The sequence below is a fragment of the Lasioglossum baleicum genome, chromosome 16 (genome assembly GCF_051020765.1).
Source record: "Lasioglossum baleicum chromosome 16, iyLasBale1, whole genome shotgun sequence".
In the NCBI taxonomy this organism is placed as follows: Eukaryota; Metazoa; Arthropoda; class Insecta; order Hymenoptera; family Halictidae; genus Lasioglossum; species Lasioglossum baleicum.
Genome location: NC_134944.1, coordinates 9,519,687 through 9,535,177, shown reverse-complemented (window position 1 = coordinate 9,535,177; position 15,491 = coordinate 9,519,687). Strand labels below are relative to the sequence as shown.

The following is a 15,491-nucleotide window of genomic DNA, read 5'->3' as shown; positions in this document are numbered from 1 at the left end:
ATTATGTACAGTGAAGTCGCGTTTCACTGTCCAACAGCCTGCGTTCTGCACGGACAGTGATCGCATAGCGACATTATTTTTGAAGTGAAACTTCTTTGCTGAGGGGCCTACAATTTTCTACGGAAGTGTTACGGAAGTTGAATGTGACGAAGAAAATTTTTAACGGAGAAAAAAACTTTCTTACCTCGACGGGATTCGAACCCCGGGTCTACCGCTTGGTAGTCTAACTCAGGGGTGGCCAACCTTCTGCATACCATGCGTAAATTTTTTTCACATAAGAGTTTAGATGCGCCATACAACTCGAGCACTTTTTCTAGCTTCTTACGTTCATTGTTGCGGTTGGAAAATAGGAATAGGAGTTAGGGGAGGAAATGGGATAACTCAATCACGCAACTAAATTAATTAACTTACGCCAGTTGAAAAGACATACGTTCATTGGAGTACTAATCTACAATAGTGAGAAGTGATCTTTTGCCCATCCTATAATTCCCATCCTATAATTGTAAACTGTTAAAAAATTGCGACGAATTGATGAGTAAGAAGGCTGTATAAATTGAACTGAGCTCTCAGGTGTTGAAAATATGAAGATGGATTCAGTTATGGCGCCTATTTCAAAAGAATAAGTATAGACGCAAGGATCCAATGCGCCACAGGTTGGCCACCCCTGGTCTAACTCCTTAACCGCTTGGACAACCGACGAGCTTAGAATAATAGCGAACATTTTGGTATTATATCGCAAAGAATAAAATGCTGCAGCGACAGAATTTTTAGTTGAAGACGTTATTCGTTTAAGACGTTATTTTCTTTTTTATGACAATTTCGCATTCATCACAAAAGAACCGTTGCACTAATAATATGCATACTAATAATTTTATTTATGACAATTTCGCATTCATCACAAAAGAACCGTTGCACTAATAATATGCATACTAACAATAATTTATTTATTTATGACAATTTCGCATTCATCACGAAAGAACCGTTGCACTAATAATATGCATACTAATAATTGATCTCTATCTACACCCAATAAGCAAGAAGTTTCAGAAGGACAGCATGACAGTGGACAGTGGACAGCGCCCGCTCTAGCGGTTACGTCGCCCCGGACAAAAAGACAAATTGCCGCCCCTTAAGAATATACATATATATTTTTTAAAAATAAAGGTACATATTTTTATCTTCAATAAAAATCAAATCATTTTATTTGAATTTTAATAAAAGCAAATTTTCTATTAATTGGATATTTAACACATCAATATTTTTCTCACAGTTACAGCCAAAATGGCGCCCCTAGAGCGGGCCCTGCAGTGGAGTGGGTAGGCACTGGACTGTGATCGCGTGCCCGATCGCGGACAGTGAACGCGACTTTACTGTATCTGCTCGGAAAAGTCTCTGAAAGACGTAATATTTTGAATTTCGAGGTTTCAAAGGGTTCTTATTTGATAGAAAAAAGGATTTTGGCTGAGATTTGAAAGCCGAAAAATTGAATTTTGCGCCGGTTCCTTGGCTCTGGTATGATATTGTATATTGGTATAGGTGTAAAATATTGTCGGACGAGAAACTCACCTTTAGGCAGATGGACTTTCAACGTGGTCTTGTTCATGGGGGTAGGCGATCCATGGGGCGGCGTGTTTCTTCCGCCGCCGGAGCCCTGGACGCCGCCAACTCCGCCTCCACCACCATCTCCCACGCCAGTGCTCATCCCCTCATGGCTGAGAACAGAAAAAAAACAGCAAGTATAAGAAATATGACGACAAAGACCGGCTTACAAGGGAGATGCAGCGCCGCACAGCCTTGCCTTGCCTTGCCACCAACGACCGCGTCAATTATGCATTATCCGGTAAAACCTCGGCTCCGCATTGGCCAGACTCAACGTGGAAGCTTGCCGAGAGGATTAATTATTCACCGGTACACAGAGGAAAAGGATTTCATCGGAAAGCACTGAGCCTGTACTTTGCGCCGGTATCTCGAACCTACCCGCCGCACAGTGGGGTGAACCGATGAATTTTATGTCAAAATCATAGAACATTCGACAGAAATGAGATAGATCGGTGGTTTTTTTTTAAATAAGGCTGAAATATTGTAATATTAGTAGTATAGTATTGTTAGTAACTCAAAACGTTCAAATACTTCATCATTTTTATTATGTTCTATATGTATTAATTGGAAGTGGGCTATCAAGTTTTCTTCACAATAATCGATTTTTTGAAAAAACCTAAGGTGAAGGACGAATTTTACGTCCGAATTTTCGCATCGCCGACGATCACATTGTAACGCATTTCAGAAAATGAGCGCCTTCATTCGCGCAGATTCAAATTTCTTTGCCTTTAAACTTTAAGTGGATACGAATCGAACGAATTCAACAAATCGAAGCTTCAAAGTTTTTGAAATCGAAGCTTCGAAGTTTCAAAGTTTCTGAAATCGAAGCTTCGAAGTTTCTGTAATTGAAGCTTCAAAGTTTCTGAAATTGAAGCTTCAAAGTTTCTGAAATCGAAGCTTCGAATTTTCTGATATCGAAGCTTCAAAGTTTCTGAAATTGAAGCTTGGAATTTTCTGATATCGAAGCCTTAAAGTATCTGAAATCGAATCTTCGAACTTTCAAAGTTTCTGAAACCGAAGCTTTAAAGTTTCTAAAATCAAAGCTTCGACTTTTCTGATATCGACGCTTTGAATTTTCTGAAATCGACGCTTTGAATTTTCTGATATCGAAGCATCGAAATCTTCGCCTTTCTAAGGAAAGTATAAACCCTAGTACGAATTTAAGGATCCGTGTACAGAATCTGTGAATACGGATACGTTCGGCACGTTCGACCGAAAAAGAATAACGCATCAGTTGTCGGACTCGAACGTTCCTAACGGATCCGTATCCACGGATCCTTAACACTAAACCACTACCGGTCAAATGACCGGTTTCATATTTTTCATTTCACAATTATTGAAATTATTCAGTTCCTTACATGAAAATAGATTCGATATATCTTTTTACTCGGGCACATATTGTAATAAAAATCGCTCAGAATCTAAATAAATAGAGCCTTGTAATTTTTGTAAAGCTAAGACATTTTAGTCGCTTTTGGTGCTCTGCAGGTTTAGTGTTTAATTCTTACTATGTACACGGTTCACGAACGACGTGTATTTACTCATACACATGAAATAGGGATTTCTAGTAGTACGTAAGGGTTAGGGTCGAGCAAGCCAATTCTGATACGTTTGAGAATAACAACAACGGCGACAGTTTATCACTTTTCCAGACAATCTTCTGTTCTGTGTGAGCATCTTCCACGGCGAAGCGAATTCTTTTTCGGACGATTCGACAGCTTGTTACACCATGAGCGGGAACGACGTGTACAGGCGTCGATGACCGTCTTCATCCTATGATGATCATTCCTCAATGATCGATGACACGTCGCGAACTTTCTCGAAATTGAACACTACGAGCGCGAGACAATAATCGGGAATATGCGACGCTCTCGGCGGACGAAAAGCAACTGTGGTCAGTTAGGATGCGCGCCGTTGATTACGCTCGTTATCAGTGATTCATCGATAATCTGCGATAGAATTGTCCGAATTCTTCACGCATTTCTCTTTCCTTATTCGATACCTATGTGATCAGTACGTGGCCTAGAATTTTTTATTGCAAGCTCGATGTTCAGATAAAGTTACCGGATCCTCGTCGCGGTCCAACGATCGCGACACTCGAAACTTTCGCGCTTTATTGGATCCGTTTAGGGCCATCGAGAGGATTAATCCTCGGTGTACCCTCTCGAGATCGTTCGAGGAGTCGAGAAGTCTCGGAGTGCAAGCCCGCGGTGCAGTCGCCGGTCGCCATTGTGTACGGAGCTTTCAAGATTCTTTAAAACGCGCGATTAGTTTCAGCTCGAAGCGCCCTTTAGTGAAAACACTCGGTGGCTCAAAATTCCTTCAACATCCGAAAATAGGTGGTTCCCGAGATCATTTGGAGCAACATTTTCCTTTACAAAAATGGCGTCCACGGCTTTGTTAAGGAGTTATTAACGAAAAACCGCGTTAATTTTAACTCGAAAAAATTAAACATTTCTTACGATCCTCCATTCTACATATTTTTTATGAATATCATATTGAGATGCAATACTTACTGCGGATGTTTATGCAATTTTCAATGTTTGTAGGCAAATTTTAAGCAAGCGGGATCATGTAAAATGTTATATTCAGTGGTAGTAGTCTTTGTAGAACTGAGATAAATGAAAATCGTACTAAATTCTGTAGAATTTTATTTACCAGCATTTTTTTAGAAATCTGTTGAAGCTATAAATGCACGAATATCCGTAGTAATCAATATTTAAGCATTAAAATAAATGTAGCCGTACAAAACATATCAATTTTCTGTTCTCTTCTACATTTTTCGGGATAAAGACGCTCTAATCGCTGTAACCGTAAAAGAAATGATACGGCAAGGGCTTAAGGGGGTAGTACAGGCTCGGATTGTAACTAGAAAATAACTAGAATCTTACTAGAAAAATGGGTCGAAACATGGCTCTGCGAGTTTTCACTTAATATCCTTATACGAGCAAATGTGCTGATTGAGGGCTCATTCGAAAGAGGAGGGTTCACCGCATGGTGCTCTGGTCATCCCATCAGTCAAAAAGGCTTTTGGAAACAGAAAAATACACTGAAATCTGCGGGATTTTTTCTCGATTTTTTCCCTGCTTTGGACACTCATATTATTAGATATAAACATAATCTCGTTAACCTCATGACCAGGCCCGTGTGTGATGAACCTTCCTCTTTAGAATGAGCCCTCACCCAGCCCACAATTAGCACAAATAAGGACGAACAACCGATTCGCGCAAACCCATGTTCGAGCCATTTTACTAGTAAGATTCTAGGTATTTTCTAGTTACAATCCGAGACTATACTACCTCCTTAACGCGGTTAGGAGCCTACCAATTCCGGAGCGTACTCGGAATCGAGGCGCGAAGAAAAGGAGAACGATCGCCGCGGGTTTAACGATCCTATTCGAGACCGTGAATGGTCCTGTTGCGTGTCCGGAAGCGTTTGATTGCGGCCGTTTGTATGCATCGCGAAAAATTATCGGATCGCTGTGCCGGTGGTCTTCCGGTCCGTGCAATTTTAGCGTCGACGGTGTTCGCGGTTCCCGAGTGCACGAAATTGGGGTACGGGTCGACGTTGACCCCGTAGTCGCTGGATGCGCATTGCGAGCGTCGTTCAACCACGGAATTCTGACGTATCGCGTCGGTCAGGGACGGAACATTTATGCCAAGAGTTACGAAAAGTTGGTCGATTATTGCGAGCTGGACACGTTGGACACGCTAGACATGTTAGACATGCTAGACACGCGGTTCAAATCGATTTGGGTAGTCGAACATTGAAGATCTCCCGGTTGGAGATGACCGCGTTTCCACGAACGAGCCGCGTCCTCTTCGCACGGCTGCCGTCACGGACCGCGGGAAGCGCGAGCTGCTCGACAATAGCGCATTCGTTCCGCGTTGCGCATTTATTATTACTACGCTGCGGAACTACTTCGCGCGTTCGCAGCCTGCAGAGGGCACCCCCGAGATTCGTCCGACGCACAGTAGGGTCGCGGACTTGAAAACCTGGCAGAAACTCGGAACAAACGGTGTCTCAAAATGACATTTTTAAATTGCGCGACATTTTTCTTGTGGCGAACATAGAGTACTAATAAATATTTCGTTATATCGATGGTAAATTTGTTCATAGAACCTGTATTAATGCTATTGCCGCACTGGTTCGTTCATTTTGATATTTAAAAGCAACTCTGCAAGTTACCACATTGTTACTTCAACGTTTCGATCTTAATTTAGATCATCTTCAAGAAATAATTGCGTCTGTAAATTATTATTATATATTCAGGTATTACATTGCATATTAAACTCAAATAAACTCGGAACAAACGGTGTCTCAAAATGACATTTGTAAATTTCGCGCCATTTTTCTTGTGGCGAATATAGAGTACTGATAAATATTTCGTTATATCGATCGTAAATTTGTTTATAGAACCTGTATTAATGCTATCGGCACACTGGTTCGATCATTTGATATTTAAAAGCAATTTTGCAAATTACCACATTGCTACTTCAACGTTTCGTTGTTAATTTACAGACCATTTTAAAAGTGGTTGTAAAGATATTTTACGGTTCAAATTTACCGCCAAATATTGATTGGCCAATATGTCGATCGATGATTTGATTCGTTCTTTCAAAGTGTTCACGTTATACGTTGTAACGTAATAATTTTAAGGTTAGCTTAGTTCTTCGCGGAAAAAACCTCGGAAAAATCGGTTTTTATTATTTTTTTAACAACGGCGCACTAAACCAAAAAATCTGAAAAAATTCATGAACAATACTTATAACAATATATCGCTATTGTAAAAATATAAATATTGTCACTCTAGAACCTCCATGTGAAATCTGCATTTTATCGATTTTTTTTGAGGTTTTTGATTTTTTACAAGCAGGACTTTCACTTTAAAAATCTGACACCAATTGCAAAGTATGCATTTGGGTTCTTGACATGTGTCAGATTTTTCTCGGAATTTCTAAACGTCATTAACTAGGGAAAACAGGCCGAAAACTGATTTTTCGTTTTGACCCCATAACTACACTCCCGATCGAGATACAGGGTTGACATTTTGCACAGTATGTTAATATCTGAATATATAATAATTTACAGACGCAATTATTTCTTGACAATAATCTAACTTAAGATCGAAACGTTGAAGTGACAGTGTGGTAATTTGCAAAATTGCTTTTCAATATCGAATGATCGAACCAGTGCGCCGATAGCATTGATGATACAGGTTTTATAGAGTCCTAATCTTTGACAACCGGCATCAGCATAGAAATTGTGAAACTTCGCTACAGAAAATGGTGAAAATTTAGAGGAGACGGTTCGAAAAGTCCGCACCAATGCTCCACTGGGCAATGGGAAGGAGGTAATCGGGGAAAATACGTAGTTTGGCACGGATCGGCGCGATATCGCGACGCCGCCGTTGCCGTGGCACGGTTGAAAGCCTTCGAAAGCGTTTGAACGACACCGCGAGGCCGAGGTTTATCGAGCAAGGTAAAACAGAGAGAATCAAGGAAGCAGGAAAGATGGAGAGAAGAACGGAAACAAGCCCTTTGAAAAGCCACGCGGACACGTATAGGCATCGAGCTCGGAGCGGTCGCGTTTCAAGAATTTCTAAAGCTGCTCGACGACGCGCGACAATTGTTCCAGCACACCGTCGCGCGTCACGTCGCCGCACCAGTCGGGCCGTGTCACGTCGTCAGCGGTCCGTCACCGTTCGGAATTCTCTGATTGTGAGACAATATCGCGTTTCTGCGCGTGAAACGTCATCGCGGGAGTAGTCCCTTTTAACTTGTTGCCCTACAACGGGGGTCTTTAACCTCCCACAACCTTTAAAACCCTTCTAGTTGATAATATTTGAGGTAACAATTTAGGACGATGTTTTGAAACTTTGGTGATCTACTCAAGTTCTAATTAAAATCAAGTTCTAGTGACAATCACGTTCCAATTACCAACAAGTTCCAATTACAATCAAGTTGTAGTGACAATCAAGCTTTAATTCAATCAAGTTTTAACCACAATCAAGTTCTAACTTCAATCAAGTTCTAATTACAATCAAGTTCCAATTCGGTGCGCGGAATGTCATCGCGGAAGTGGCCCCTTTTAACCTCTTGCCCTATAACAAGGGTCATCAACTTTCGACAGCCTTTGAAATCCTTCTCGATTATAATATTGAAGGTAACAATTTAAGAGAATGTTTTGAAACTTTGGTGATCTACTCAAGTTCTAATTACAAACAAGTTCTAATTACAAACAAGTTCTAATTACAATCAAGTTCCAGTTACAATCAAGTCCTAATTTAATCAAGTACTAACCACAATCAAGTTCTAACTACAATCAAGTTCTAATTACCACAAAGTTCTACTTAAATCAAGTTCTAATTACAATCATGTTCCAATTCTGTGCGCGGAATGTCATCGCGGAAGTGGCCCCTTTTAACCTCTTGCCCTACAACAAGGGTCATCAACTTTCGACAGCCTTTGAAATCCTTCTAGTTTATAATATTTAAGGTAACAATTTAAGAGAATGTTTTGAAACTTTGGTGATCTACTCAAGTTCTAATTCAATCAAGTTCCAATTCAATCAAGTTCCAATTCCTATCTACTACTCCTATAGCTACTAAGGTAACGATCAAATCGAGGTGCCGCGACTAGATAGAAATATCGAAACGATCGCCGCTTCCGGAACCGTTCGGAACATCATCCTGCCCGGAGTCCAACGAGATAGATAAACGGATAAAGAGAGAGATTACGCGTTCTTCGGCCATGACCCGCCGTCGCGAGCAAAACCGCCACGCACCTGCGACCGTCGCCCACGCACTTTACCTTTCACTATTACTTTCTCTATTGCGCTTTTGCATAATAGTAACGCGTCGGTACGATGTCTCGCGAAGCGATGGTCGTACCTAGCTCGGGACACCTTGTGGAACTTCCAGGTGCCGAGGGTATCGGGACTGTAGGACTCGGAGCAGCCCAGCTGTCCCAGAGAGCACAGCAAGCCCCCATTCTCCTTCCTCCATCGTTTCTCCCTGGGGTAGCCTTTGCCCCTTTTCAACAGCAACACCCCTTTCGCTTCCTTGGCGAACGACTCCAGATTCTGGCCGCGGCAGGTCGGCCAGGAGATTCCGTTCGCTTTGCGCTCTAATAGCTCCAGCATCGCTCCCTTCGATCACCTTCAACCAACAATCACCGTACGAGACGCGAGGAAGCAGTTCCAGAGAGAATAGATCCATCAGGCGTCTTCAACGTTCAAACTTTGGTTCCTTCGAGACTTCTCCAGGAGGAAGATCGTCTGCGGCCGAAGATCCACGAAGATCCAGCTCGAGTTGTCCCATCGTGGTCGCAGGAATTCTTCGTCGGGATATCGGCGATTCCCCTCTCTTCTGCGAAACGCGAGACCGCTATCGATCCGAGGCTCCGTCGATCGCTCCGGCGGAACGTTCGCACGGATCTTGGCTTGCAACGTGGAGCCGCATCTCCGTCGATTCAATTTTAATTCGCCGCTGCGACGCGACGGTTCAACGTCCCCGTTCAACGGCCTCGTTATTCTAGCTTTCCGGCGAGAATGCGATGCAGAGAAGAGAGAGAGAGAGAGGAGAGACCGTCGTGCTTCAGAAATTGCACCGAAAATGAAACGAAAGTCCCGGGTCTGGTTCGATATCTTGCGAGAGTATCCTCGTCGGATCGATCTCGTCGATCTTGCACCGTCGATCACGAACGCGCGCGGTTCCGCCGTTCAATAGGAACTGATCAATGCGTCGTCGAACGGACAACCTGCCGTTCTCTTCTTCTCTCTCGCTCGCTCTCTCCGATTCTTTCCTGCCTCGCCGTCCTTCTCCAGCGGAGCTGGCTCGTGTAGATACGCGTGGGACGATCGCGCGAAAAATCCCGCTGCTGGATATCGTAATTCCTACGGCGCAAATGAACGGGGGCCGATCCAGGTCGGCGATCGAGCGCGGACAGACTGCCTGGAGACGCCGGTCAACCGATCGCTATTTCGCAACCGAGTAGAACCGCTCGTTGCTGGTGTTGCTGTTGCTATTGTTGTTCCTGTTCTCCTCTTACACGCGTACAGAAACATCGGTTTATGCAAGCGCGATCGGGTTCGCGCCGCGAGATCGCGGATCGGCGTGAAAGGTTGCCGATCGAGACCCGTCCACTGACATTTAGGCGACCAACCAGACATTAACAATAGTCTAACAGATGCTTCGACCATCCGTCAGACTCTGTCGAAAGTCTCCGACTTGTGCAGCCTGTCACGAAATTATAATGTCGAGGACATCGTAGCGCGTTCTACACCCCCGATTTAGTCGGAAATTACGTAAGGAACCCCCCGAAAAAATTGACCACCAACGTGAAAAATAAGGGTGTCACGAAATTATATGTCGAGGACACTATAGCGCATTCTACACCCCCGATTTAGTCGGAAATTACGTAAGGAACCCCCCGCAAAATTGACTTTCACGGTGAAAAACAGGGTCGATTTTGCGGGGAGTTCCTTATGTCATTTTTGAAATTGTTATCGCAGTATGTACATAGCCGGTTGGCTGTCTCACACAGTTAGTATGGATTTATAGTGGAGCAGCAAGGTGAGCTGTGCGGTGAAAAAAAATAGAAAAACAAAACAGTAGCGGACAAAAGTTTAAAACCACTCTAAAGGAGGCGATAACTTTTTAAATATTGTACTATATGATTTGAACTTTTTTGGGAAGCTAGAGCAATTAGTTTACTAAAGGATGTGAAAAGAAATTTTTTCAAAAATTGCAATTAATCGGAATTGTTGAAAAAATACTAAAAGTTGAATTTTTAACTGTTTTTTGTGGGCCTATATCGAAAATTTAAAAAATACGTTTTGTAGATCTGCGTCAATTAAACATATTCTAAAAATTTCGTAAAAATCGGTCGACGTTGCAATGAGCTAGAAACGTTTAAAGATGGTAAAAATTGCAGATTTTCAAGATTTTTCGGCAATAAATCGTTTAAATTTTCTATATAGGGCCACAAAAAACAGTTAAAAATTCAACTTTTAGTATTTTTTCAACAATTCCGATTAATTGCAATTTTTGAAAAAATTTCTTTTCACATCCTTTAGTAAACTAATTGCTCTAGCTTTCCAAAAAAGTTCAAATCGTATAGTACAATATTAAAAAAGTTATCGCCTCCTTTAGAGCGGTCTTAAACTTTTATCCGCTACTGTATGTACTGTATGTACTGAATGTTGGTTTCTTTTCACCGCGCCGCTATCATCGATGCTCGCAGCTCCACTATAAATGCACCCTTATTTACGAGTTGAAGCGAAGGGGCCATGAAAATTGTAAAAGAAAACCTTTTTAAAATCCCCGCTTATATTAAAATGCCCTAAAAAGGAGAAAGCGTGGAGCGCTAAACTATATTGACGTAATCTTCGAGGGCGCTCCACGCTTTTATTTATAGTGACTAATGTCTGAAAACATTATTTTCTCCTTTGTAGTGCATTTTAATATAAGTATTTCTTAAATGGAACGCAAGATATAGTAATATTGGTATGAAATAGTAAGATATAGAAACGCAAGATATGGAAATACGCGGGATAGAATGAGGGGATGACTCCGAGAGACGATGTCTTTTGATGGAGTCCGAAATAATCCGAAATGGAACCGAATGAACGGAACACTACAATCACACTGAGCTCCTTCGGTGCGAAGTGGGTCCGTGGAGTGGAGTAGGGAGCGCTGGCGCGCGGAGTGGGGATCGCTGAACACGATCACGTACTTCCAAGCGTCGCGCAACGAGGTGTGACGTTTAATATCCAAATTTTTTTCTCGTAGACGCACAATTTCTTTTTAAAATTTGTTTTTTAACACTTTACCTACCGGAAGCCTATTAATAGGATTTTCAATAATTGTGCTGCACCAAAAGAAAGCATAGAAATCTTCTTTGACATTGCAATCTTAAATGAAACTATTAGATGACGTTATTGAGGGTGACTTGTTAGTTCACAATGAAAATTACTGTTGCTATTGAAGGTTCCATTAAAAATTGTTTAGCCATGTACCATAGATTTTTCAAAATTATGCAAAAAGCACCGCTCGGTAATGTATTAATATTGTATTGTCATCCAGTTCTGAGCTATCTTTAAAGTTTCAAGTGTCTAGTTCATCGGGAAGTGGTTTAAAATTCGATTACAAGATTTAACGCGTACAACAACAACTCGGCAAGCTAACTTGAGCGTGGTAATAACAAACTATGGAACGAAAAATCAAATATATAATCGTTTAACGCTAAACCTACCACCGCCACAGTCGAAAGACCGGTTTTAGATTTATTATTTTACAACTATCGAAGTTGTAAAGGTGTTTTACTAGAATATTTAGAAGCACTCTCGTCTTTGAGAATTTTTAATGCAAAATCCGCGTTCACTGGTTCGCCTTTGCGTTCGCCGATTGGAAGCGCGCGTTCGTTCGTTTTTCCCCGCGGACATGTAAAAAGAAGAAGAAACACGGAGGCTCGAATTACAGCGGGAAATCGGGCTGGGAGATAGCCTGGGCAAGAAGGCGCGCTGCAAATGAGAAAAGTTTTCGGTGAATTGCGGCTGGGACCGGTCGAATCACCGGGAGAACTCTCGGAAGACGACCACCGTGCCATTTTCCTCGATTTCACTCGGTTTCACTCGGTTTCGGGACTCCCGAGTCGCTTTTCCCAGCGCAAGAACTATTTAAACACCGATATCGCCCCCCGGCGATACGTCCCGTCTAGTCGTTCGGATGCTTTCAGGAGGAAAATTAGAATGCCGAGAAGCCAGACTGACAAGCGTAAATTCTCCTCGGCGCAAACGATTTCAATTTCAATCCAGAAGCCAAGTACAGTAATAGTCGCGTTTACTATCCCTGATCGGGTACGCGATCACTGTCCAGTGCCTACCCACTCCACTGTCATGCTGTCCTTTTTCTGCGTTCGACTTTCTTTTGAACTCTCGGCGCGGTGGACGCAGTCATAAAAAAATAACGTCGGTATGCGATCACTGTCCGTGCACAGAGTTGGGCAGGAATTAATTACATCTTCAATTACATGTGCAAAAGTGGACTATAATTACAATGAGAAAACGGTGAAATGGTCCTAAACATAAAAATTAATGGTTTAAAAGAACAATTACACTGAAGTAATTGTTAGACTCGATTAAAATTACTGTAATTGTGTTAAGTAATTGGAATTACTTCTTTCAAAATTACTGATTGAGCGAAAGTAATTGCAATTCCAATTACAATTGCATGTAATTGTAATTTTATTTCTGCAATTCCCAAGTAATTTTAATGCAATTACAAGTAATTGTAACTGGTAGTTGCAATTCCTTTCCAAACAGACGACGCTCGCGCGTGAACACTCACACACCGCTAGGGTATACGTACGCGAGGATTGCAAGGGTCCGAGATTCAACTTCTGATATCTCGATAATGTAAGAATGGGGTTTTCTAGTAGTCAAAATCGCTAGATGAAAGATCAATCTAGGCCATTGTATGCCTCAAAAGTCCTTCTTTTACGTTTCCGAGCAATGGTTTTGCAATATTCGGCTGCATGTTGCCCGTCGGAGAGGCTACTACGCCGGCGTGACTGCAGCGTCATCTGACGGGCAAAATGCGACGGGCAACATGCAGCTAAATATTGCAAAACCATTGCTCGGAAACGTAAAAGAAGGATATTGAGGCAAACAATGGCCTAGAGTCCTAGAGTGATCTTTTATCTAGCGATTTTGACTACTAAAAAACCCCGACTTTGCATTATCGAGAAGTCAGAAGTGGAATCTCGGAACCTTGCAATTCTCGCGTACGTATACGTGGTCTAGCGCAGAGTTGGGCAAAATGTAATTTCAATTACAATTACTTACCAATTACTGTAATTTGGAATTGCAGAAATACAATTACAATTACATATAATTGTAATTGGAATTGCAATTACTTTCGCTCAACCAGTAATTGTAATTGCGGACCACAATTACAATGATTCGTCAAGTAATTGCAATTACCAATTACAATTACATGTAATTGTATTTCTGCAACTCCAAATTACAGTAATTGGTAAGTAATTGAAATTGTAATTGAAATTACATTTTGCCCAACTCTGTCCGTGCAGAACACAGGCTGCTGGACAGTAAACGCGACTTTACTGTATAAGCAATCAAAACTACTCGTTTCGTTGATCCCTCTGCGACTGGAAGCAAAGCGCGATCCTCCGATTCTGATAAATTCCTAAAAGAAGAGGAACATTCGATTCATGTAGGCCTTCCTAGTTCCCTAGCCTCCCTAGTAGCATTTATGATTGGCCAACGGTGGCCAACAATTGGATGTTGATTGGTATATGGTTGGTGATTTTGTCTTGTAACAATTTACCAGCGAATATCCAACGTTGGGCCTACATATATTATAGTTTGGTTCATTAACAAGACAGTTACATATGCCAATGTTAGGATACTACAAATACACCGTAGACACTGATGATTTCTGGGATATTCTAGCGCAGGGGGTTAATGGGAATCGAGAGCAGCAGCGAGAGTCCACGTGGACTCGGAAACCGCTTTTATCGCGCACGTTGCCCCATTGCCCTTTGGGTCGCGAGTCGGTTGGAAAGTCGGACCAGTCGGTCGCGGGGCTTTTCGTGGGCGGTCGTGGTTCAACGAGCTTTTCGAGCCGCGCGCTGGTCGTAATTTTAGAAGCTGGAAGGACCACCGTCGCTCTCGCGTCTGGCCTACCAGGATTTAAGCCGCGATCATCCGTACTACGTCGCACAGTGGGTAAAACCGATGAATTCTGTGTCAAAATCAAAGAACTTTCGATAGAAATGAGATAGAGCGATGAAATTTTTATTAAATGACAGCTGAAACTTTGTAGAATATGAAATAATTATGGAGATTGTGGTACGAACGTCTTTTAACCTTGAGAAAATTCGTTAAACTTGCACAATTTCAAGAAAATTGTGGTTCTTCCAATTACCACGCGCGGAAGAAATTCTTTTTTAACATGCGACATATCATTTCCAGTAGATTTTTTCACGCTGATTTCATATCTGGTCTCAAAATTTGTCTACGACCTAAGGTTTAGCGTTAAACAATTATAATATTTTACAGGGAATTTAATATTATTTAAAAATAGGAATAAATTGACTATTTATTTTATAGAAAATTTAATATCGTTTGATAGCAACATTAAATTATTATGAAAATTAGTTTATAAGGTTTGATATTATTGAGGGGTCTAAACGTTCAAAAAATATTTTGAAAAAATGCATTTGGTCGGAATTGCGAGAAAAAATAGTAAAAATTGATTTTCACTACTTTTTTAGCTGGGCCAATAACGAAAATTTGAAAGATGTGTCTGGTCAACTCGTATAAATGATATACGCTCTGAAAATTTCATTGAAATTGGTTCATTGGTTTACGAATTACAAACGATCAAAAGTGGTAAATCTTGGAAATCTTGAAAAATTGCAATTTTTACCACTTTTGATCGTTTACAACTCGTAAACCAATTAACCAATTTCAATGAAATTTTCAGAGCGTGTATCATTTATACGAGTTGACCAAACACATCTTTTAAATTTTCGTTATTAGCCCAGCTAAAAAAAGCAGCAAAAATCAATTTTTACTATTTTCTTTTCGCAATTCATATAAACGTCATTTACTAAACTAATTCTTCTAGCCTTACAGAGAAAATTGAAGTCGTTTGGTCCATTCATAAAAAGGTTATTCTGATTTAAATGTATTTGATTTTTCGTTCCACAATTTGTTATTTTTACAAACTTCACAGTCCCTTCGCTTCAACTCGTAAACAACTGTCTGAAACAGCCAACCGACTACGTACACACTGCGATAACAATTTCGGAGTACAGATTCTCCTTCCGAGCAATGAAACTGAGAGTCGTAAACAAAATACAAAT

The 15,491-nt window shown here is 41.3% G+C and overlaps 1 protein-coding gene across 10 annotated transcripts in view; it reads right to left on the bottom strand.

Moving 5' to 3' along the window:
• The window catches only part of Fak (protein tyrosine kinase 2 Fak), a 75,413-nt gene that overhangs the window by 17,432 nt on the left and 42,490 nt on the right, over positions 1-15,491 (bottom strand). For 7 of the 10 annotated variants that reach the window (XM_076440697.1, XM_076440699.1, XM_076440694.1 and 4 more), the window contains one exon: positions 1,567-1,712. In XM_076440697.1, the coding sequence (XP_076296812.1) occupies positions 1,567-1,712 (146 nt within the window). Of the gene's footprint in view, positions 1-1,566; positions 1,713-8,491; positions 10,057-15,491 lie in introns of those variants that run through there. The other 3 variants (XM_076440690.1, XM_076440692.1, XM_076440691.1) reach the window with 3 other exon arrangements.